We start from the raw sequence: 25,083 nt of genomic DNA, 5'->3' as shown, positions 1-25,083 counted from the left end.
TAAATTTTATGTACCAAGAGGAATGTCGACCATCTTTAATCACACCACTAGGAATATACTTTCCTACAGCTTGGTTAACTACTTGTTTGAACTTCATCCACCATTCCTTTAGATGCTCACTGCTTGAATCAGATGATTTTACACTCCTGCTTGATAGTCTGATAACCTTCTCCTTATCACTTTACTGTCAATGGAAATTTATCTGTTTAGTTATTCTATCAATTAGTACTTTGGCGCCCATTGTTGCTATGAATGTGTTGTGCTCATTAAACTGTCTTTGTATGAATATCCTCCAAGACAATGGGTCTTAGGAGTCTAGACCATCTGTTTAATGTAGTTCCTGTAAAAACATTCTACAACTTTCACAGGAGGTTCTCTCATCCATCACTTATTAAGTTTTCAGTGATTAAAATCCAGCACTGTTATAACAATATTCGAAAACATACTGACTAGTAAACACAGGTTTTTCTTAAGTTAGTTATTCCTCCAAATGAGGCTGTACAGACAGAAGGTTCCAACTAAAACTAACCCCATGCTGTACACAAGTGGCCAACAACACACATTTGGAACATCCAAGAAGCAGTAGTTATGTCTTCTTAAATAAAATAAAAACACACAGGCTAGTTAGATTCTCTAACTGTTGCCCAGTGGATCACTAACAATTACCCTTACTTAACACATCATCCATGCACGGCTTAGTATTGGTTCAGCAGATGTCAATATCTTCTTCATATAAACATAATGCCATGGTACGTCCAGACATGTACATGTGATTATTGTAAACACAGATTGACAATTTACAGTTACTGAATCACATCTGTGTGTATGTCAAGCTGTCGTGCTAGTATACATAGATATCACTCAGATACTGTAAATTATCAATCTGTGTTTACAATTATCACATACAATATGACAATATGTACATTTATGGACATATCATGCTATTATGCTTCTACAAAGAAGATATTGACATCTGCTAAACCAATACTAAGCCTCTGAAGATAACAAATTAATTTTTCAAAACTGGTGGGGCCTAATGAAAATATATTTGCAACCAACAACTGAATTTAATTCTGAAAAATATTTACTAATTGCTGAAACTTACAGCCATGAATAACAGAATACTTTTTTATTAAAAAAAATATTTATTGGCTTCATGTACAACTTTAGCAGCAATATACAGGTACTTTCGTAATAAACATACAATCAATATTGTTACCTGTTGTTTTGTGGAATGGTACATCTAGCTTTGCTTAACAACTCAATACAAATGTCGCCACATAATGTTAATTTAGGGACTTTTGTCTCTTTAACAAGCACCTGTACATCAACACAAAAACAAACACATTTTATCTCTATTGACATCTAGTTTTTACATGAATATATTTGCCTTTGAGCATATGACAAACACATATTTGTATAATCTTCTCAGACATTCTTTGAAACAGAAATATAAAGTACTGAAAAGTGACAACATTACAGTTTCTTTTCTCTCTCTTAAATTTGAAGCTATTCAAAGCATGCTTGAATAAAATTAAGATACACACAGTTTAAACATCTGTAATGTTAACTGAAACATGTAGGAAACTAAAAACAGAAAGCACTGACAACTAGACATCTAAAATCATATAAAATGTTTCATCCTCACAAACTACATGCACAAATAAAATTGAGACATCTTAAGGAAACAATTTTTTTTAAATAAAACTTTTTTAAATAAAACTGAGACATTACAAATAACTGAAAAACATTGAAAATTGGGCAAATAAAATCACATGAAGTACTGTATCTTCACAAGCCAGTTATGATTGGACAACTAAAAATCATAAAATGTTTGATCCTCACAAAGCACATGTGTGAACAAAAGTAAAGAACATGTTGCTGAGACCTTTTTAAAAATGTAACTGCAACATTAAAAAAATTGCTGAAAAGAATAAAAAAGTATAACTTAAATTCACATGAAATAGATTATAGTCACACACTATGGAAAACTGGACAGCTAAAAATCACATGAAATGTTCAATTCTCTGAAAACTATGTGCAGGAATACAATTAAGAAACATGCTGCTGAAACAGGTTAAATATAACTGAGATTAGGAATAACTGAGAAGCATAAAAAATTGGGACAACTTAAAATAAATGAAATATTTGACCTCCAGAAGACTAACTACAGAAAATGATTATGATTCTTACAATGATAAAGAAGTCATTAAAAATGGTACGAAACATAACATTTCAGTGTCACCACAAGACACTGACTCATTCTTTTGGCAGATGACTTTGTAACTGTCTTACAATCTGCATTGTTTGTCAACATTTCCTGATATCCATCATACTGAGATAAACACACAAATTATTTGTCCTCAGCATCATCATCTGTATCCTCAGATTTTTCACGATCAAGCTTATCATCTGGAGGTTCTTCCTCTGTACTCTCGTCATTATGTTCATCTCCAAGTGGAGAATCATTATCTGATAAATCACCATTTGAAGGCTCATTTTTCTGATGCTTAGCAGATCTGTTTTTTGTACCAGTGCCATTACTTGCATTAGCTCCAGCAGCTTTTCTGATAAGGCCCAGAGCCATATTGAATGCAAAATTTTTCTTATGAGGTGAGCCATATTGACTTTTGTAAAGTTCATATGGAAAAATATGTTCAGCAGAGCAGACACCTCTTTGATCACTAGCATAGAATGTTACATGATACTTTTTCTTCTTTCCAGTTTCATTGGCAAGAGCAGTCACTACAGCTGGCCACGGTGGGTAACCTCTCACCTTCGCAAACACTTGATCACCTCTTTCAAAACTCGTAAAATCATGTTGCTCTCTAGTACGTCGTTTCCGTCCCTAGTGAGAAAGAGAGAGAACAATAATTTAACATGTATCCAATTGAGACATAATTTAAATGACAATGGTAAAGCTATTTTACAAAAATTAAACATTCAGTGTAGCCAACTTCCATCTAATTCAGGGCTCTATTTTAAATCTTTCAATGTCAACAAAAATTTAGTTACAATCCACAACAGAGGCCAAAGACAAAACAAAATGTTGGAAGCACGAGGAATCATGACAAATCTTGCACTGCAGAACTTAAAAAATTTTCCCTAGCACTGATAATAAACCAACAAATCTCATGCACACACAGCGAACATTTTCTGTCACTGCACACACAGCAAACATTTTCTGTCACCAATATATTTCCCCAGAAAACTAAACTATATATCAACAGAACTCAACACACAACTATCACTTTACTGATTTTTAAAACAGGTTTTAGTTTAGTGTGAATTTATAAGCAGAAAGAAAAATCTGCCAGTGATACAAGAATCAAAGCTAAAGCTCACTTCCCACAAGTTAAAGTTATAGCCTATTAGAAGTAGGGTCTTAGTTGTCTTTTGACACAGATTCTGCAACAGTTTTATCAAAATCTCAAACATTATGAAACTACAAACTACATTATGTAACTATGTATTCCAACAAGATGTATTTCTGTTACAATGACAACTGCTTCAATTGCTAATTCACTTACTTCACTGCCCCCTCCTGTCACCCAAAAAGTAACAATAGTACTAATAATAAATTACATTCATATCCGATTGGCCTCCTCCATAAAATGATGGCATGTCTTCACTAAATCACAAATTGTGTCCCGTTACTACACTGCTCAGCAAAACTTAAGGACAAGATAGATAAAGTACCAAAATGTATTAACAACTCTGTGGAAATGAAAAAGTGTGGGAGCACGTTGTCACAGATCTCCCAGTTATGCACAGAAAGCTAGGTGTCACATGGCATGAGGTCAGTGTGACTATTTCACCAAATGGGGCTGGCCTCACAACCTAGGAATGGGAGAAGACAGTGTGTGTCAATCAGTGAGCAGTTATGTTGAATTGTGGTGGTGTCCTTCATTACAACATGGCCCAAAGACATCTGGATGACTTCACACAGGAAAGAGTTGTCGGAAAACTAGAATGAGGATCAAGTCTGACAAGTGTAGCCCACAGAGTATGGTACTACTCGCATCACTGTTTCACATGCACAGGTAGCACTCAGAACCAGTCCAGAAAGGAAACCACACCAAACAGCAGGTTCGACTGCAACAGCATTCAACAGGACTATAAGATATGCAATATCTCACTCCACATTGGCATGGTGACTGCATGGGAGTAGGCTCTTTGCCCAATGACCAGCAGTACATTGGTGCACCGTTTGCAATGGTGCCAAGAACATAGGGATTGAACTGAGGAGGAGTGGGGTCATGGGGCTTCCTCAGATGAGAGCAGATTCAGGCTGAGTATGAGTCTGGACACACCCGTGTACAGCGAGAGGTGAGAATACGTAATGCACCCAGGAACATTGTTGAATATGGTCACTGGCATAATGACCTCCATATCTTTGAAAACGTATAGTCACTGATCAACATTATTTAGACACTGTACTCCCTCCCCATGTGCAGCTTTTCAGGGGTGCATTCCACCCCAACTTCTGTTTTATGGATGAAAAAGCAAGACTGTTCAAACAGCACAGGTGGAGGACCTCTTGGAAAGAGGGGATATATTGCAAATAGACTGGCCAGCCCGTTCCCCGAGACATATTGCAGAAGATGCACAAATGACCATCCAGCATTTGTCAGCCATGCTTGAGAAGGAATGGAACACCTGACCACAAGAACTCCTTACCAACCTGGTGGCAAACATTGGTGCACACGGCGATCATGCACCCTATTACGCACTGTATCCCACCTGTTCAACTATCCATGAACAATCACAAATTGCAGTGATTTCAGTGTAATTGCTGTCTTTGAATAAGAGTGTCATTTCTGTCCATCTCATTACATACTTCCTCCGGTTACCATCTGTACTTTACTGCAGTATTTCTTTCTACATATGGTCCAAGTTTCATTAAGCTATGTTACTTGACAGTGACATCATGCAAAAGTTACTTTTGTCCTCAAGTTTTGCACATCAGTGTATTATCTTTTGTATCACTTACTTATTCTGAATTTCAGTTTATTTGTAAGTTTAACACCTCCTTGCTAGCCATAAACATGCTACTGTCTTTATGTTATTTGTTACAACAGTCACAGCCACCTGTTAAACATGAAGTTATCGAACCCTTCACTTATTCATTTATTCCAATACGAGAAACGTGTTTACTTTATCCACAGATCACAATAATCTCATCTTTTCCCCCTTTACCAGCAAGAACTTGACAACAGGAGCACTTCTGTGAAGTTTGGAAGGTAGGAGATGAGGTACTGGTGGAGTTAAAGCTGTGAGGACAGGTTGCGAGTCGTGCTTGGGTAGCTCAGATGGTAGAGCACTTGCCCGCAAAAGGCAAAGGTCCCAAGTTCGAGTTTCGGTCTGGCACACAGCTTTAATCTGCCAGGAAGTTTCTTAACATTAAAATATTTTATTAATGTTGCCCTTATTAGTAAAGCCTGAACCTGATTCTCTCAGAATATACCAGTATCACAGTAGCTCATCCAGTACAACAGTTTAATCAGCAATGATCTAGAAAAATAACTGTTTTCTCAGGGAGTTTCAGGGTATATATATCTTCTTATGTGGATCTTAAATGTTACACTATTTGGCAGTAATTTCACTCAGTATTTCAATGAGTCATTATTCTGCTGACAACATGTGATTTATTTCATATACTACTATAAGTTGTGCATCAGCACAACTTCCTGTTAATAGTGTCTTTATTCTTGCTACATTGCCCCAGAACTGAACAACCAAACAGGAAATAATGATTTATCTTCCCAACTGATAAAAATTGCAGTAACCATCCCCCAACATTCAGAGTTACTTAGTGATACTGACAAATCTACAGTTGCATGCAAAATTCTGTTCAGATGTAGAAAGATGACTAATTTTGCTGGAAATCTGTTTATTAGAAAACAATTTTGCTACATCTGGCACTGAATCTGTTACTAATTTGTTGACCCAACAGAGAAAACTGCTTTACCAGTACCCCACCCAAGAATGTAATAGGTTCCACAGTATGAAGTATTTTTCCTCTTATTTTCTCTATGCAGTGTGTCAGCCTCAATTAAATCTGAGAAAGTAACCATAATACTTATTAATAATTAACACTGGCCCCAAAACTAAACTTTTAACGACAATATGTTGCCTTAACTCTCCTTGTTCATTTCTTACGAATATTTCTTTCTATTTATGGGTCTTCATGCTGTATCATCACAAGGTTAGCTTGTTAATTATCAAATTTGGCAATTTTAGTGATAGAGTGGCCACATGCTCTTCCTGTTGCCACCCCTTCACCCTCCCCCAGACACAATTTGTGTACTTATCTGTCTGCATCTAGTGTTATCCCGTGTGAATGTGGCACGATGTGAATACAAGTCCAGTAGTCACCTAGTCGGATGTGGGAAATTGCATGAGAACCACATCCAGCCTGGCAAGCCTATCAGCCCTCATTTTTAATTCACTAGGTAGAATCAGTCTGGAGTCAGTGGCGCCTCCATGAATCCTAGAAGTGTCCTGCTAATGGGTCATTCCATGTCAGTTCAACCAATTTGAGAAAATGTTCCAGCTGATAGTCTCAGACTTGGCTGAAATTTAGTACACCAATGCTACCAAGTGTGGAACACTCATGTACAAAATTTTAAGTTCCCCTGCCAATTAGTTCCAGAACTATGGCTTGTGAAAGAAGGTGGTGTGACCCAGAAATTGCAACCCGCATCTGGCAATCTATCTTCAGACCCAACTTCAGGTCTTAATAACTTTGGAACTACTCCTCACAGTGAAATATTTACAGGCCAGTAACATCCACTTAGAGAACACACTCTATGAATAAAAACACCAACAATATATTTCTGAGGGAAAATAAAAAAAAATCCAAAATGTGATTAAAAAAATGTAATACGTTAAAAGGTACATATTGTAGGTGCCCTCTATGCCAAATATAATTCACTCAAAAAGGGTATAAATTTTTTTGTGGTAAGTTTAATGTGGCCTAAACACACACAGAATTCATCATGCCCATGTCAGTCACACAAACAGAGTTACATGATGTCAGTCACACAGAGTTACGTGCACACGAAAATACAAAAATTGGAAAAATTACCAGAAAAACATGGATTTTCTAAGTGTGGTAGCACAAAAGGGACAAGTAATATCCAAGCCAAATTTCAAACACTGCATAAGTAGACCATAATATAATATATGGCAAAATTTCAACTTGTTATTGCAAGGCATTTGTGTACAAGAAAAGTTGACAGAGATGTATTTGGTTAAGTTTCTTTTAACACGATTTAGCAAGTAATAGCGATGATGCAGACAGCTTGTTTCAGATAAAGCTGCAGAAATTGTTGGGAACCATTAGGCAACAGAAAGTTGAACAATGACAGTTTTCAGGGACAGAATGAGTCATTGTTAGGCAGGAACAACAAAGGAAACAAGCAACAATTGCAGGTTACTCATGCTTCTAAGATTCTAGTTCTTGTGGAAAGTCAGTATGGAGGCAGAAGAGTGTACTAGTGGTGCTTTTGTTCAAACAAGTTGCAGTATTGGTAGAGCACAAGCATCTGAATGTCATAAAACAACATACAGAACAAAATGTGGCTTTTGCTTTGTACTGTATGATCTGGATGAATCGGACCAAGATTTGTTGCTATGGAGATCCGGGATACACCCTGTGGGCACAAGTAGTACAGTTCCAGGAAACTTAAGTGTTTGTTATCAACATATGAAAGTGTTCCTGGATAAGTATTCTTTCCTACAAAGAAGTTGTTTTGATCAATTTAGGATTCATAAGACAACAGTGAAGTGTAGCCTCAGAGAAATTGATATAAAATCAGTATTGAAAGTGAATCAGTGCATGGGACTTAACATGAAACCAGGACAAAAGTTATGGTCCAGGTGTGTTACACTGCTAAAAAATGAATAATCTGATAATTTACATGACAGTGACTAAGAGTATAAGCCACCTACAACCACAGCGGATGAGCAATTAAATATTTCAGTGACTGTTCTTGGTTTGTCTCCCATCAAGACACACAAAGTTGGGAAAAGAGACAGGCCCAGCTACGGTAGAAGAAAACTACAAGAAGCTCAAATAGAATTAAAACACAAAATAGCTGACACACTAATGGTGGAAGAGGAAGAACTATCTGCTCCAAAGGAACAGAAATCATGCAAAATATGCTCTGGTTTGGACAAAATTGTGCACGATTTGAAAAAAAAAAGAAAAAAGTGCCATTTCCACACGCCAGAAAAAGTAGCTATCTTACCCTTGCACCTTCCAGCTGGTCTACTGACTACACTGCAAAGGAATTCAATGTTTCTACATATATGATAAAGCAAGCTAGGAAAATAAAAGCAACCCAAGGAGTGCTTCCACAACTTCAGCAGGCTCAGGGTAAGCAGTTGAGCTCAGAAATAAAGGTGCTAGTGTCTGAGTTTTATGAAAATAATGACTACAGCCGATTAACGCCTGGAAAAAAAAAAAAAAAAAAAAGGGACTATGCAATGATGAAAATGGGAAATGTATGTGTACATATGCAAAAAAGACTGTTGCTATGCAACATATCAGAACTATATGTAGAATTCAAGGAAAAGTATCCCGATACCAAAGTAGGTTTATCATCTTTTTTCAATCTTTGGCCAAAATGGGTTGTGCCTGTAAGTGCAAGGGGCACACACATCATCACTTCTCTCCAGCGGACTCCGACAATGTGCAGCTGAGCAGACTGTTTGGTTATAACTATAGGTTCATGCACATGTGTCTTCACAGTGTGTCTGACTAAGGATTCAGAAGCAGAAGCAGCAACATACAACCAGGTTACTATGTTATTGCTGTTTTTGATGACAAATGGTACTTAGGATGTGTTGCAGAGTGCTGTGAAGCAGAAGGTGATGTATTTGTGAACTTCATGGCACCAGCAGGACCAGCAACATCATTTCATTGGCCACGTTTGGCAGACAGGTGTTGGATTCCTTTTGAACATACTGGGTGATCAGAGAGTCAGTATAAATTTGAAACCTTAATAAATCGCGGAATAATGTAGATAGAGAGGTAAAAATTGACACACTTGCTTGGAATGACATGGGGTTTTACTAGAACAAAAAAAAATTGCTAGACGCGTGAAAGATCTCGTGTGCGCGTCGTTTGGTGGTGATCGTGTGCTCAGCCGCCACTTTCGTCATGCTTGGCCTCCCAGGTCCCCAGACCTCAGTCCGTGCAATTATTGGCTTTGGGGTTACTTGAAGTCTCAAGTGTATTGCGATCGACCGACATCTCTAGGGATGCTGAAAGACAACATCCGACGACAATGCCTCACCATAACTCCGGACATGCTTTACAGTGCTGTTCACAACATTATTCCTCAACTACAGCTATTGTTGAGGAATGATGGTGGAAATATTGAGGATATCATCTTCGCTTTGTCTTACTTTGTTATGTAATTATTGCTATTCTGATCAGATGAAGTGCCATCTGTCGGACATTTTGTGAACTTTTGTATTTTTTTTCTTTTTTGTTCTAATAAAACCACATGTCATTCCAAGCATGTATGTCAATTTGTACCTCTGTCTCTACATAATTTCATGATTTATTCAGTTTTCAAATTTATACAGACTTTTTGATCACCCGGTATTCTTATGACAGTTCCAGTTCCTACCACAGTGTCAGGAAGACAGTACAATTTGCCACTCAATGTACAGAGTACAGTAGCTGAAGTGTGGGAGAACTTCTGTTCGAAGCACAATCGACTGGTTTTTAGCATTTTAGGTGCAGTAAACATTAATGACAAGTTGTGTTAATCTGTCTATATACTGTTACTTAGTGAATAAACAGCTGTGGGAGAGGATAAGAAGAGGCAGAACAGTTTATGATATGTTTTTACAAAATTGTGTTGTGGAACAATGGCCACATCACCAAATACATCTGTCAACTTCCATTGTACACAAATGTCTTGCAATAACATGCTGAAATTTTGATATATATATCATTATGGTCTACTTATGCAGTGTGTGAAATTTGGCTGGGTTACCACTTGTCCCTTTTGTGCTAACACACTTTGAAAATACACATTTTTCACATAATTTTTCAAATTTTTGTATTTTTGTGTGCATTTAACTCAGTTTTTGTGACTAATATGGGCCTGATGAGTTGTGTGTGTGTTTAGGCCACATTAAGCTTACCACAAAAAAATTTATACCCTTTTTGAGTGAATTATATTTAGCACAGAGGGCACCTACAGTATGTACCTTTTAATGTATTACATTTTTTAATCACATTTTTGAATTTTTTTATTTTCTCTCAGAAATATGTTGTTGGTGTTTTGATTTATGGAGTGCGTTCTCTAAATGGATGTTACTGGGTTGTAAAAATTTCACTGGACTGTGTGGAATAGTTCCAAAGTTATTAAGACCTGAAGTTGGGTCTGAAGATAGACTGCCAGATGTGGGGTTGCAATTTCCAGGTCACGCCACCTTGTTTCAAAAGTCATAATTCTGTTATTGTTGTTGTGGTTGGGGTTGAAAGGACGAAACAGTAAGGTCATCAGTCCCTTGTTTCAAATGTGTTCCATTCCGATAGTGTGACATCTCAGAAAAGTCAGAACGATAAAAGGGAAAAGGCTAAAAAATATAAAAGGGTAGTCATGTTGTCAATGGTAAAAACAAAATGAGGTAAGTCAGCAAGAGAGCGAACCCAACGCTATTCTAAAGGCAGGAAACATCCCACCTCGGAAGCAGCAGAGGCAAGACCACCTGCGACTTAAAGGTGCAACTGCTAAAATGGAGAAGTGCGTATCGGAAAAGGAGACTAACGAACCCTTAAAAATGATAAAAACAGAGTAAAATGGGAAGACAAGAGGATCTCGGCCAGGGAGGGGAGTCGGGAATCTCCAAACACGGCTTACAGTGGGAGACACCTCAACACTCACCGCCTTGCCCCAACACCAGAGAGAGATTAAAAACCTTAGAAATGAGAATAAAAACCACTTTCCCAGAGGAAACCGAGAACCAGGTCGACCATCCGGGAATCGTCAGCCAACATCAAAGGTAAAAGTGCAGGGGAGTCTGTACTTAGCACACAGAGGCAAAAGAAGGGGGCAGTCAACCAAAATGTGAGCTACTGACTGGAAGGCTCCACAACCACAAAGTGGGGGTGGCTCATAGCGCAAAAGAAAACCATGGGTCAACCTGGTATGGCCAATACGGAGACGACACAGCGTGGTAGAGTCCTTTCGGGAGAGGCGAAAGGAAGAATGCCACGGGCCTGGTGTCACCTTAATCGCACGAAGTTTATTATACAGGGAAGTAGCCTCCCAAGAGTTGGCCCATGATTGTGCGAAGTGGGATTTTATGTGAAATCGTAAATCTGCTGCAGGAGGGGTTACAGAAAACGGGGGGTAAGTGACTGCTCCCCCAGCCAAACGGTCAGCGAGCTCATTACCCGGGATATCCACATGGCCAGGGACCCAAAGGAAGTCAATGAAACAAGCAGCACAGTGAATATCAGCGAGATGGTCATGGATGGCAGAGACCAAGGGATGGTGCGAAACACACCAGTCAATAGCCAAAAGGCCACTCATTGAATCCGTACATAACGAAATGCGGTTGTGTTGGGACTGTTTAATAAAGGTAAGGGCCTGGGGAATTGCCATCAATTTCGCAGTAAACACCCCACATGTAGGTGGCAGCAGATGATTTTCCGTTCCAACAGAGGACATTAAAGCATATCCCACATGATCAGCAGATTTAGAGCCACCAGTGTAAAAAACAACAGCAATCATGTCAAAGAGACGCAAGGCAGAGCCCAACCGGTAAACCCGTCCAAGAGCAGGAATCAGGTGGGCGACATCCATGGTCTTGGAACAGGATAGAATAGGAAGGGTGAGTGGGAGAGGAACGGAGAGTGAGTGCATAAGACACCAGAAGCTGGGACCACTGAACAGAAAGGGGGGGGGGGGGGGATCCCAGCTTCAACCAGGAGACTATCAACAGGGCTAGTAGGGAAGGCAGGCACCGGTGGCCAAACGATTACCACGATGGTGGGCTGGATCCAGCACGTGCAGTGTGGAAGGAGCAGCCAAACCATAAACTTGAGAACCATAGTCCAAGTGAGACAGAACTAAAGCACGATAAAGACAGAGAAGGAGGGAGCGGTCCGCACCCCAAGAGGAGTGGGCAAGGAAGTGAAGGACATTGAATTTACGAAAACATCCCACGTGGACCACCCATGATTTTAAAGAAGAGAACAAGCCTGTGTGAGAGTGTCCATGCAGAGGCACACCATATAACTCCCTGGAGCTGCCGCTCTGCAGAGGCCATCGAAGAGGAACTAACCCAAATGCAGAAATCATCCACATACAGCGCAGGGGTGACAAAAGGACCAACAGAGGCCACAAGTCCATCATTAGCAATGAGGAAAAGAAGTACACTCAAGACAGAACCCTGCGGGATGCCCGTCTCCTGGGTCCGTGGAGAACTAAAAACAGTACCAACCCGAACACTGAATGAGCGATGGAACAGGAACTGGCGGATAAAAATCAGGAGTGGGCCCCGAAGACCCCACTGATGAAGTGTAAGAAAGACGTGATGGCGCCAGGTCGTGTCATAGGCCTTGCAAAGGTCAAAAAATACTGCAACCAAATGGCGGCACTGGGAAAAAGCCTGCTGAACTGCGGATTCCAAGCGAAGTAAATGATCGATCGGAGACCGTTCCTCTCGGAAGCCACACTGGTAAGGGGACAATAGATCCCGAGATTCGAGGACCCAATTGAGCCGACGGGCTCAAGTAACTTGCAAAAAACATTGGTCAAACTAAGTGGCCGATAGCTGTCAACAAATAGGGGGTTCTTACCAGGCTTAAGGACAGGAACCACGATGCTATCCCTCCACTGAGAAGGGAAGTCATCCTGGAGCCAGATACGGTTAAACAACTGGAGAAGATGTTGAGATGTTGAAGCAGTTGGTTATGAATGTAGTCTGGGCCAGGGGCTGTATCATGAGAAGAAGAAAGTGCGGACAGAAATTCCCGTTCAGTAAAAGGTTCGTTGTTAGATTCTGACAGACAAGGGGTAAAACATAAGGTGGAAATTTCGGCCCACTGTTTCCAGTGAAGGAAAGCAGACGGATGGGAGGCTGATGCCATTGCAAAATGGGTCGCAAGATGTTCCGCAAGAATCAACGGGTCCGTACAAAGGCCACCTGGGAGGCGAAGGCTTAGGAGGGTGGACTGCCGATGGCAACCTTGGAGAGAGCGAAGTGTAGCCCATACTTGTGACAGAGGGACAGTAGAACCGCGGGAAGAAACAACTTGTTCCCAACATATCCGTTTGCTCTGTTTGGTTAAATAACGGGCTTTAGCGCGAAGGCGTTTAAAGGTAATAAGGCTGGCAATGGATGGGTGCCTCTTAAGGTGTTGCAAAGCTCGACAGCGATCACGGATGGCAGTGGCTGTACTCCACCATGGGACTTGCCGGCGACGAAATGGTCCAGATGAGCGTGGTACAGCAAGGCTAGCAGCGCGAACAATCGCGTCAGACACGTCACGTAGGACGTCACCAATACAACCCGACAAAGAGGGAGAAAACACGACCTGTGCAGTGTATAGAGGCCAATAGGCGCTTTGGAAAGACCAACGAGGTAACCTGTCCATCGGGGAGCGGGAAGGGAGAGAGAGAGAATCAATGGGAAATGGTCACTATCACAAAGGTCGTCGTGTGGCGACCAGTGTAATGAAGTGAAGAGTGAGGGAGAAGAAAGAGAAAGATCAATGGCAGAAAAGGTACCATGACCAGCACTGAAATGAGTAGGGGAGCCATCATTAAGAAGGCACAAGTCGTGGTCTGCAATAAACTGGTCTATGAGAAGACCTCGTCTAGATGCAAATGCACTGCCCCACTAGGGATGATGAGCATTAAAATCCCTGAGAAGGAGGACGGGAGGAGGAAGTTGCTGGAGAAGGGCAGTTAAGGCAGCAGGTGTAAGAGTCCTGTCAGGGGGGAGATAAAGATTGCAAACCATGACCTCAAAGTCCAGGTGGACCCTAACAGCAACCGCTTCCAATGTAGTTTGAAGAGGAATCCACGTGCTAGCAATGTCCCTACGGATCAACGTACAAAGGCCACCAGAAGCCCGCAGGGGTCCGACCCGATTTCAACAGAAAACACGGAACCCACAGAGGTCAGTGAGTGATCATCAGTAAAATGAGATTCCTGCAGAACCACACAAGCTGCAGAGTAGGACGAAATAAGGGATTTCAATTCCGGAAAGTGACGGTAGTATCCATTACAATTCCATTGGATAGTCACAGAACGATGATTTAAATGGGGGTTGAACAGGCTAATGCGAGTCATACCGCTGGGTCACCACCCGTCACCGACAAGGAGTGGGTGACATCCATGAACGACAGGTCAGAATCTGGTTGTGAAGCCGGGGATGGGACCTCTGGTGACACCAGAGGCTCTTTGTCCCGGGACTTATGTTTCTTCTTCTTTTCTGGTTGAGATCGAGGAGAGCTGTGTGGCATACAGGAGTCATCTGCAGCAAGATCGAGAATAGAAAGAGATTGGGCGACCTGGGGGCCGACAGACCGCGGTTCTCGCAGTCATTGCGCAACAACAGACCTTTGGCCTGGAAGGGGCCGGAAAGGGGCATCCCGGGAGGGACGCCCTTGACCACAGATGCCGAAGGAGTGGGACACTTCTCCGGCTGGGGAGGGGGAGCAGCGCCCAGAGGTGTGGAAGCCGCAGGGGAGGGGGGAGGGGGGAGACAGGTCCGGGACTGGGGTAGGGAAGGGGTGAAGATTTAACTAAAGCATAATTGGACGTCATGGACACAGGGTGAAGACGTGTATACTTCTTACGAGCCTCTGTGTAGGTTAAACAAATCAAGAGACTTATACTGCTGTATCTTCTTTTCCTTCTTATATACTGGGCAATCTGATGAACATGGAGAATGATTGCCATGACAATTAACAGACACAGGAGGGGGAACACAGGGACTCCATTCATGGAGTGGACGTCTTCAGTCACCACAGAGAGGGGCCTGCGAACAGCGGGAAGATGTGTCCAAAACGCAAGCACTTAAAACACTTCATAGGAGGTGGGATGTACGGCTTCACATCACATCGATAAACCATAATCTTTACTTTCTCAGGGAGGGTATCCCCTTCAAAGGCCAGGATAAAGGCACCAGTATCAATGCGATTGTCCTTAGGACCCTTGTGAATACACCGAACAAAGTGAACACCCCGCCGTCTGAGATTGTCCCGAAGTTCCTCATCAGTTTGAAGGATGAGGGCCCTGTGAAAAATCCCACCTTGAACCATATTTGGAGACTGGTGGGGGGTAATGGACACAGGAATTGTGCCAAGATGGGTACAGGCACGAAGGGCAGACTGGGCAGCTGAAGCAGTTTTGATCAGCAACGAACCCGACCACATCTTGCTCAGGGAGTCCACTTTGCCAAACTTGTCTTCAGTGTGCTCCACAAAGAATAAAGGTTTGGTATTGGCGAAAGTATCCCCATCAGTCCTGGTGCAAACCAGATTGTGGGGGAAAGGCTTTGCCCCTAGCCGACGGGCCTGACCCTCTTCCCAGGGGATAGCCATGGAAGGGCCGAAGGGGCAGGAGAAGCAGCACTAGAAGAATCAGTTCCACACAGAGAGACAGCTGCAGAAGAACGGCCAGAGTTCTGGACCCGTATGCGTTTCGTTTGCATAGCATCCGTCCTGATACCACCCACTCCGATCAGGGGCTCTCCTCACGGGCACCACCCAGTCACAGCAAGGGCCGTCTGGTACAGCGGCCATTGTCGGGAGTTCTGATGCTCCAGGATGACGAGCAACCACTCCAAGGCTTGCATGAGGAGGTCACAGCTCAGGTATCAGAAGTGTGATCCCTGTGTGTTCAGGGGGCTCAACCAAAAGGGTACATAGCGACCCCACCACACGGGCTGGTTATCGTGCTGGCATCAGACAACGTCGTGAAAGAAAAGGTGGAATGTACTAGGAGGGCACACGTCGGAGACAGTAGGTAAGGTGATCTTCCCCAAATGGCTCACACTATGGTAGAGAAATTTAGTAATGGAGGTCAAACCCAGAGGGGGACCAGGGAGTGCCAAAAGGAGGTGATTACACAACAAAGCTAAATTGCAAAACCAACATTACCAGGAGGATAGTGGGGGTGGGGGGGGGGGGCCAACATAAGCAAGGACACCAAAAGAGGGAGAGGAGAGGGCGAGGGGGAAGGAGTAAGGAGAGGAAAGGAGGGGAAGGGGAAGGAAATGCAGCCCTGGAAAGAAGGAGGGCTGCAATAGTTTGGGGGCCCGTGCTTGCCACGCACGTATCCACAAAAGAGTTGTGGACCCCCCTTGGGAGAGGGGGGGGGGGGGTCATAATTCTGGAACTAATTGGCAGGGGAAAGTAATACTTAGTACACGAGTGTTCCACATGTGGTAGAATTAGTGTAAAGAATTTCAGTCAAATCTGAGACTATGAGCTGGAGGTCCTGGTTGAACTGACATGGAATGACCCTAATGTGTTTGGCTATTTGGGTGGATTATTTATTTCTCTTATTAATGAAACAAAAATTTACAAACTAATAATCAGCATTGGAAGACATTCAAAGTCAATTGTGCAGCTACAGAAAAATTTTATCAGAAGCTAAGCAAGAGGGAAAAAAAAGAAGGAATGTCACAATAGCAAAATGTAACAAGCCGGCTGCAGTAGTCATAGCCTAATAAACATTAACAAATGCAGACATCATAAAATATGCAATGAACATTCAAGACAACTAGAAATCAAACTGGTATTTTAAGCATAAAACTATGACAAGCTTTCAGAACTTTGTCTCTTAATGTGAAAGATTCATGGTCACGTGTCCATCATTTCCCTTTACTAATTGTTTTCCTTCAGTCATCTTTTGCCTCCCCTTCAGAGTATTGGTTACATATTGGTTGTTTTCATTTATCCTTTTCTTTTTTGTTAATTTCATTTTGCCGACCTTTTCGCGTAGACACTATTTTTTCCCTCATCTTTACTTTCCAGCTACAGTGCATAATGTAAATATTGCCAACACTTATCTTTAATACACTGACTACCTACCTACCTATCTACCCACCCACCCACCTACCTACCTTTCCTTCTCAGTACTCTACTATTAGCTGTTCCAAACCAGTGTTACTTTCATACCCCAATCTGTAGCTTTCCTCTCATCTAGTTACTACTCCATAAATAAGTAGTCATTTCCAAGATTCCGGAGAGACCCCCAAAAAACTTTTGGACACCTCGTACAGATTCAGCATTACCCAAAATATATAATTTACATTCTTTTTGACTGGCCACATGTTAGCTCTACTGTCAGTCTTTCTGTTTTAGCTTTTGCAACCACGTTCTTCACTTTTAGCATGAATTTCCCCTGCCTGATTCATCCCAGACACTTACTTCTACCACCTCCTCCTCACATTCCACATATAACTACACATTTTTAATTTAGGATTTTATTTACACTTAACCTGGTGCTAATTTTGTGGAAGTGTTATTGCCTAGAATTTTACTTACACGTAACCTGCTGCTACCCTTTGCTGAAGAGTTATTGCCTATCCCAGGATCGTTATCTGGTAGTGCATTGTCTTCATTTTGCTCATTCTCTTTATTAACTTTCTGTTTTCTCCCCTTGGGCTGATTTTCCTGCCTCTCTTTGTTAGTTTCGCGTTTACCACCCTTTGGAGCAGTCTTCTTCTGTTGTACCTGTCCTGTACTCTTTTCGTTTTTACCCTTTGTTGTTTCTCTATCATTAACACGTCCAAAGGTCTTTGCTTTTTCAAAATGAATAGCTGGATTCTCTCCAAAAGCAGTTTTTGGGCGAAATGTGTTTTTCATTGGCTTAGACATTTTTCTTTTCTTACTTGATTTCATATTCTCTTTCTTCTTGTCTGGTGAACTGTCACCAGGTTCATCCAACACATCAGCTTCTTTATTGTTGCCTTTATCAGGAGAGTCCATGTTGTCAGGCTTCTTAGGGGCCTTTTGCTTCTGGGAATTTGTACGTACAGAGTGCTCAGAACTTTCAGAAACACCCCTACGTCTCTTATTATCTTTGCTGGAATCAGAGTTAGCTTCTTCCTCAAGAGCACGCTTCCTTGTATGCTTCTGTATTTCTTCAACATCTGCCTGAACAGCAGACATCTTTTCAGCTAAGGAATATTTTGCGAAGTGTGGTACGTCACTCTCAATTAACTCCAGGGCACGGTTAAAATACGGCTTCTTAGTAGGTTTGCCATATTTATCTTTGTAAAGATCATATGGGTACATATCCTCTGGCTTACAAAGAGCATTTTCATTTGTGTAGTAAAATATTACATGGTATTTCACTTTGTTCTTGGCAACCTTTTCTTCATTAACAACATAGGCTGGCCACGGAGGGTAACCTTTAACTTTAGCAAAGACCCTATCTCCAACAGTAAATGTCCGAACGGCTTTCTCCTTTTCTTTTTCCTGACCCATTTGTCTGAAAGAAAGAAAGAAAACAAAAGGTTACCATTTAAAAGAGTAGCACATAAACTAAATGTAAAGCACACAGTTTGATATTGACTAGAAAAAAGCTGTGTAAGCTAAGCTACAGCAACTACTCCACAGCATATGCCTAGAAAAATATTCTGCCATTATTTCTCTCCTGAACAGTGGTCACATAACAAAAGCACTGTAACTACACGACAATTACCTGATGTCAAACTTCAAGTACACACCTTAAGTATACCCAGTCAGCCCAATGTGCAGAGATGAAAAAGGAAGATTAAAAGTTAACATCCTGTCACTGATGAGGTCATTAGACACAGAGCGCAAGCTCTAACTTGGGGAAGTACAAGGACTTCTGCTACCTAGTCTTAAAAGGAACCTACCCAGCATATGCCTTAGGTAATTTAAGGTAACCACAGAAAACTTGTAACAGGATGACCTGACAGGAATTTTTACAGCAGTCCTCCCAAATAGGAGTCCAATGCCTTACCACTGTGCCATCAAAAATTGGTTCCTGCCATGAGTAAAAAGATTACACTGCCTTCCAATCAAACTTCACAAAATTACCTACAAAAATCTTATGGCTGTTACCCAGGCACACACACACACACACACACACACACACACACACACACACACACACAGCACTTTACTGTCTTCCATCACTTCCTTGCCACCCTTCCCCTTCACAGTTCCCGCCCCCAAGATCCAGATTGCTTCTCCCGTCATGCACAGTTGCTGGCAGAGAGAGTAGTCATGTCTGTGCGAGTTGTGCTTAGGTGAATGTTTGTGTTGTCTACTTTAGAAAAAGGCCTTTTGGTAAAAAGTTTACATGTTTAGCAGTCTTTTTGGTGTGCCTATATGTGACTCAACATATCCTCTATATGGTGAGTAGCAGTCTATCCTTTTCATAATACTCTAACACTCAATTATTGATAAAATTATTTAATCGGATAGATAAAAATATCCAGTCACCAAGCGGTGGCAGGACACACACATAAAAGACTGTTATGATATAGGCAAACTCTCAAAGCAAGTTGCTACTTCTTCAGGCAGAAAGGTTTCCCAAAATCTACCATTTCCCTAGACCTCCAGCCTTTTACTTCACTCTTCAACCCTTCTAGCTGAAGAAGGAGCAACTTGCTTCGAAAGCTTGCCTATCACAACAGGCTTTTATGTGCGTTTGTTCTGCTGCTGCTGCTTGGTGGGTAGATTTTTGATCTTTTCATAATACTGTCATTATTCCATCTTGGATTTTACATTATTTGATATAGAGACACCTAATATATATGGAAGAAACAATGTGTCTAATGGCTTACATGCCCTGTTATCACAGTTGAAACTGAGTGCAAGAAAGAAAACTAATCTGCATTTCACAGCACAGCATTTGCTTTCTCACAGTGGGAGTCAATAGAAAATCTGCACATTGTTGTTTAAAAAATGTACAGCATATGCACATCTGAATGTTTATTCATGTATCACTCAAAAACTTGAAGCAAATTGGTCAAGAACTTTGAGGTTTTTGGTAACAGTGTAAAACGACTTATCTTTATACAGTAGTATAGATGATATGACAAGGAGTACAATAAAAAGCATAAATGAGAAGATCAAGCAGTATAGTAATAAATGGAGAGGCCATGTCACCAGAAGGAATGTAAATAGACCATCTAAATAGTAATAAATTATTGACAAACGAGGAAAAGATCAATCTGTACACAAAGCAAGAGGTGGGGAAATCAAACCAACAAGACAAGCACTGTGGTGGGGGTGGGGGGGGGGGGGGGAAGAGGACGTAACAGGCTAATTTCCAATAATTGAGGAAAAAGAAAAAGTGAATTAATTTAAATTTTTTGATCACTGTGGAGTAATACATTATTTGGCAGCACTTGGAAGCTCAGTCAACTGTTGTTTATAGAAGTGGGCAAAACCAAGCTACATCACCTGTTGGCAGACCACTCCATGTTATCAAAGACTAGGCTGAGGCACAGCTATACACTATGTGGCAATGCTGTAGTGCCATATGGCATATCTCAACAAGTTATTTTAATCAAATATAGTATGACATTTGACACAGCTGCTACCTAAAGTCTGTAACAAAGATTTGTTATCTTGACTGTTTTTTGGAGACCAACTGCAATGAGAAAAACCTCTGTGTGGTTTTGATACACAGATCACTACTTAACAGTTTAAAAATAGAAATTTTTATTTCATTTGTATTTACTCACTATTTTATATTTTTGCCACATGGCAACAACAAGCATATGGCAACATACTCCTCGGACGATTCACAATACATACAAATACTTATATGTACAAACTGTTTTATGAAAGAGAGACCCAGGTTCCCTCCAGTGTACACAATGTTCAAATAAATCACAGGAATGCAGCCTGTTGTCATCGCCAACACAGTCTGACATATGCACACCATGTCATTTTCCAGGCAAAACTGTACAAGAGAATTTGAAACCTTTGTTTGTAGAGCAATCCGGGGGGGGGGGGGAATAATAAATAAGTAAATAAAAAATAAAAAAACCACACACACACACACACACACACACACACACACACACACACACACACACACAAAGAGTGAGGCAGGATTATTTTCTACTCATGGAGTATACTAAATGCGATTAACACATTTCACTGATGACAAAACAAAACTGTGTGTGTTCATGTGGCAGAAAATACACAGTACGCAAGCAGCAACCTAAACGAATGGGAGACTATTCAGAATGAGACATATTTGGCTAAAATATCACACTTCCCACAGAAGGGAATGCTACAGTAATCACTTTGTAGAAGAATCTGTCTATCAAATATTGGTGGTTTACACTTCGATTTCAAAGTATTTTTGGTCCAATGTTAAACGCAACAGTACAAGCACAACGTGGGAAATTTTTGACTCACTGTAGGAAACCAGCACTTTATTGGTATTTGGGCGGTGTTTTGGATGTTGCCATGTTAACAGTACATTTAGGAATACTCTTAAAGAGTAATCAAACGAGAATTTGGTCTCTAAAATGAATAGTACACTGCAAGAAATAAATTTTCCGAAATAATGTTTTTTTATTTTAAACTTTAGAGAAGAAATTCCCCAGTGTTTCGTCAAACATCATTAAAAGAAGGTAGCAAACCAATGTTACATGGTTTTTCCTTATAAAAACGAGTGAAACATTCTGTTTATATGAATAATAGTATTTTTACTTTTACAGATATATAACGCAAGATCGGAACGTTCGCAAAAGATCATAAAAAGCAGGATGTGACTAAAAAGACTCTGCATGTTTTCTTGCTTATTGCAATCAAAGAATGGAAACATAAGAACAAACAAGCAATTTCACTCTAGAATTATAAATATTTGGAAATATGTAGGAACAACACAGTGGACAGAATTGTCTAAGCTGGGATGTGCACACACATTCGACAAGAGTTACGGCTTGGTAACTGTTGCACACATACTCGTTGCACTTTAAACATATGCGTGATGTTTTAGTCCCATTTTGTTCTTTGCAGGGAACCTGAATTCAACACCGCTTTCTATTTCCAGGTTGGCCAGCACCTACGCTGAGTGCATGCAAGAGGACAATGGCGCCTCTTAGATGTTTGCAGGGGCCAGCAAGCTCATCTGCTACTCTGAGGATAAAGTCTTGAAATGGAATCATCTTAAGAGTAAGCAACTTAAAAATTGTGTGAACATTGATCACGGCAAGATAAAAAAAGTTATAAAATACACATACAGGCCATTGGTGTGTCAGTTTGAACATTGTAGAGCCTAGTCATTTGGTCAGCTATATTGACTCAACCCCTTGTTTCATTATAAAACTTCAGAGTATCCGGACGATCCTTCTCACAAGGGAACCTCCCCATCGCACCCCCCTCAGATTTAGTTATAAGTTGGCACAGTGGATAGGCCTTGAAAAACTGAACACAGATCAATCGAGAAAACAGGAAGAAGTTGTGTGGAACTATGAAAAAAATTAATAAAATATACAAACTGAGTAGTCCATGACAACATAGGCAACATCAAGGAAAATGTGAGCTCAGGAGCGTCGTGGTCCTGTGGTTAGCGTGAGTAGCTGCGGAACGAGAGGTCCTTGGTTCAACTCCTCCCTCGACTGAAAATTTTACTTTCTTTATTTTCGCAAAGTTATGATCTGTCCATTCGTTCATTGACGTCTCTGTTCACTGTAATAAGTTTAGTGTCTGTGTTTTGCGACCGCACCGCAAAACAGTGCGATTAGTGGATGAAAGGACGTGCCTCTCCAATGGGAAACAAAAACATTTGATAGCAAGGTCATAGGTCAACCGATTCCTCCACAGGAAAACACGTCTGATATATTCTATACGACACTGGCGACGGCATGTGCGTCACAAGACAGGAATATGTTGTCGGCCCACCTAACTTGTACACTTAGCGAATGGGTAAAAAGATTCTTCTACCTTGCCCGATTTAGGTTTTCTTGTGGATGTGATAATCACTCCCAAAAAAGTGATGAAAACATAAGAGTTTGTCACATAAACTGAAAATAAAAAATTAAACTTTTTCACTTGAGGGAAGACTTGAACCTACAACCTCTCGTTCTGTAGCTGCTCTCGCTAACCATGGGACCATGTAGCTCCTTCACTCCCACTCTCCTTGTTGTTGCCTATCTTCGAATGGACTACTCAGTTTGTATATTTTACTAATTTTTTTCATAGTTCCACACAACTTCTTCCTGTTTTCTCGATTGATCTGTGTTCAGTTTTTCAAGGCCCATCCACTGTGCCAACTTATAACAAAATCTGAGGGGGGTGCGATGGGGAGGTTCCCTTGTCAGTATTCTCATTGTACTGACATCCAGGACACACATACACAGAATAAGGACAGCATTTCTTTTTCCCTTGGTACACTGTGAGAAGATTGTCACCCGACTTGTACATGAGTGTTGCATACAATGCGTCAAAAAGTCTCCTCTTCACACCGTGGGAGGGATGTCTGAGTGCTCTCTGAAGGGTGTCAACTGCACCTGTTCCGTTTTCATCCCTGCCAGTTTCACGGAAGTGAAGAAGTTGTCAGTTGTGATGTTACGACCACAGTTGACGAATAGCTGCACCAACTTCATGACGACATGGTGACCCCAGACTTAGATCACAAGTTTCACAGGTGACATGGCAATGGCACCCATTTAGGAAGTAGTGCTAGTCAGCATCACACAAGAGCCAGTATTGTATCCCATATTTATCAGGTTTACTAGTCATGTACTGTATGAATAGGCACCTGCACTTTCAAGGATACAGCTGCTAGTCGACAGTCTGTTCTCGCCTTGCTTTTAGCATGCAGTGCAACTGTCAGTAAATTGATTTCACATTTTTCAAGCAAGACAGTATCTATCAATTTGATTGCGATGTCTCCTTGATAACACAGAATCAAACATACCATGACTACATGTTGTCACTCCGTAGGGGCCTGAAAGCCATGCTTCGTCTGACCCTGAATTCTTTGCATTTCAGGTTATTTTTATCCTACGCTGTTGTAATACATGCCATCCTCTCATGAATAATGTCAAGGCATGCTCAGAAACTGTTTTAGAGTCTGAAAACTGGTAATTTTGATATCAAATTGCATTAAACTGATATCGGTCAAAAGTGATCCAGTGGACAAATTTTTCATGCTTCTCCGTGGGTTATAGGGGGTGAAAGTTTGACGAGTTGAACAGCTCCATACATGATTAAAAGTCAGTAGAGTGTTTGATCCAGTGATGATTATGAAGCAGGGAGACGGGGGGAGGGGGGGTTATGGCCTTTAACAAACACCCGTAGGTAAAAAATGACATATGGTATTCCTAGTGTTAACACATTCACACTAGTTTCAGTCAATATTTACTTGCTGTTCCCAAGCACTAATATAAAACAAAATAAATAAATGTAAAAGTATGAAACAGAATCTGTGGTTAAATTTTACTACATGTAAAGGGAAGTGAAAAACTGGAGAATTACAGAAGTACAAGAGCATTTTACATTTTTAAAAAGTATAGCTGAAGTGCACTTATGGTGTACTGTGGCTCTTCCACTATGCAGTGCTGTTGAAAATTTATTGTTACTGCCTGGGGCCAATCAGGTGATGGTACATGGTAGCCTATGACAATTACTCAATCTTATAATCTTATTTGACACAAATATTTAGATCTGCCTTGTCTGCAGAAGTCAAATTAAGAAGTCCAAGGACAAAATCACAACATGGGGACAACCAATTAAGGAACAGGGCAGCATCCAAAACTATTTTTAGTATTCACAATTAAGATGCAAAAGAAAAATCACAGCAGTATTTGTGAGATATAATGCCACAAACTAATCAGTCTGATGTCTAACATACAGGTTGATCTGTAGTGCAGCTGGATGTCTATGTTAGTTTCAAAGCTGGTTAAGTTTCGCTCTCTGTTATTTTCTGTTTCCTTGTGTCCAGAGTCATGCAGCATACATGTCAATAACAAAAACACAAAGACGTGGCAAAAGTAGAAAATGAAAACTCAGCGTTAAATTATTTATTACGAATTTGTGTGTATTTGCCTTTGCATCATTGGCTACATGATCAGCTGTTCCCCAAC

At 41.0% G+C, this 25,083-nt stretch overlaps 1 protein-coding gene across 1 annotated transcript in view; it reads right to left on the bottom strand.

The window, feature by feature from the left end:
- Positions 1-1,125: 1,125 nt before the first annotated feature.
- LOC124721591 (PC4 and SFRS1-interacting protein-like) overlaps positions 1,126-25,083 on the bottom strand; it is a 28,762-nt gene continuing 4,804 nt past the window's right edge. Inside the window, exons 2-3 of the mRNA XM_047246641.1 lie at positions 17,540-18,488; positions 1,126-2,848 (exon numbers count right to left, since the gene is read on the bottom strand). Of these exons, the coding sequence (XP_047102597.1) occupies positions 2,354-2,848; positions 17,540-18,484 (1,440 nt within the window). The 5' untranslated portion in view covers positions 18,485-18,488 and the 3' untranslated portion in view covers positions 1,126-2,353. The remainder of the gene's footprint in view (positions 2,849-17,539; positions 18,489-25,083) is intronic.

This window comes from Schistocerca piceifrons, chromosome X (assembly GCF_021461385.2).
Source record: "Schistocerca piceifrons isolate TAMUIC-IGC-003096 chromosome X, iqSchPice1.1, whole genome shotgun sequence".
In the NCBI taxonomy this organism is placed as follows: domain Eukaryota; kingdom Metazoa; phylum Arthropoda; class Insecta; order Orthoptera; family Acrididae; genus Schistocerca; species Schistocerca piceifrons.
Note: the sequence above shows the minus strand (reverse complement) of the source record. Positions and strands in the feature narration are given on the sequence as shown.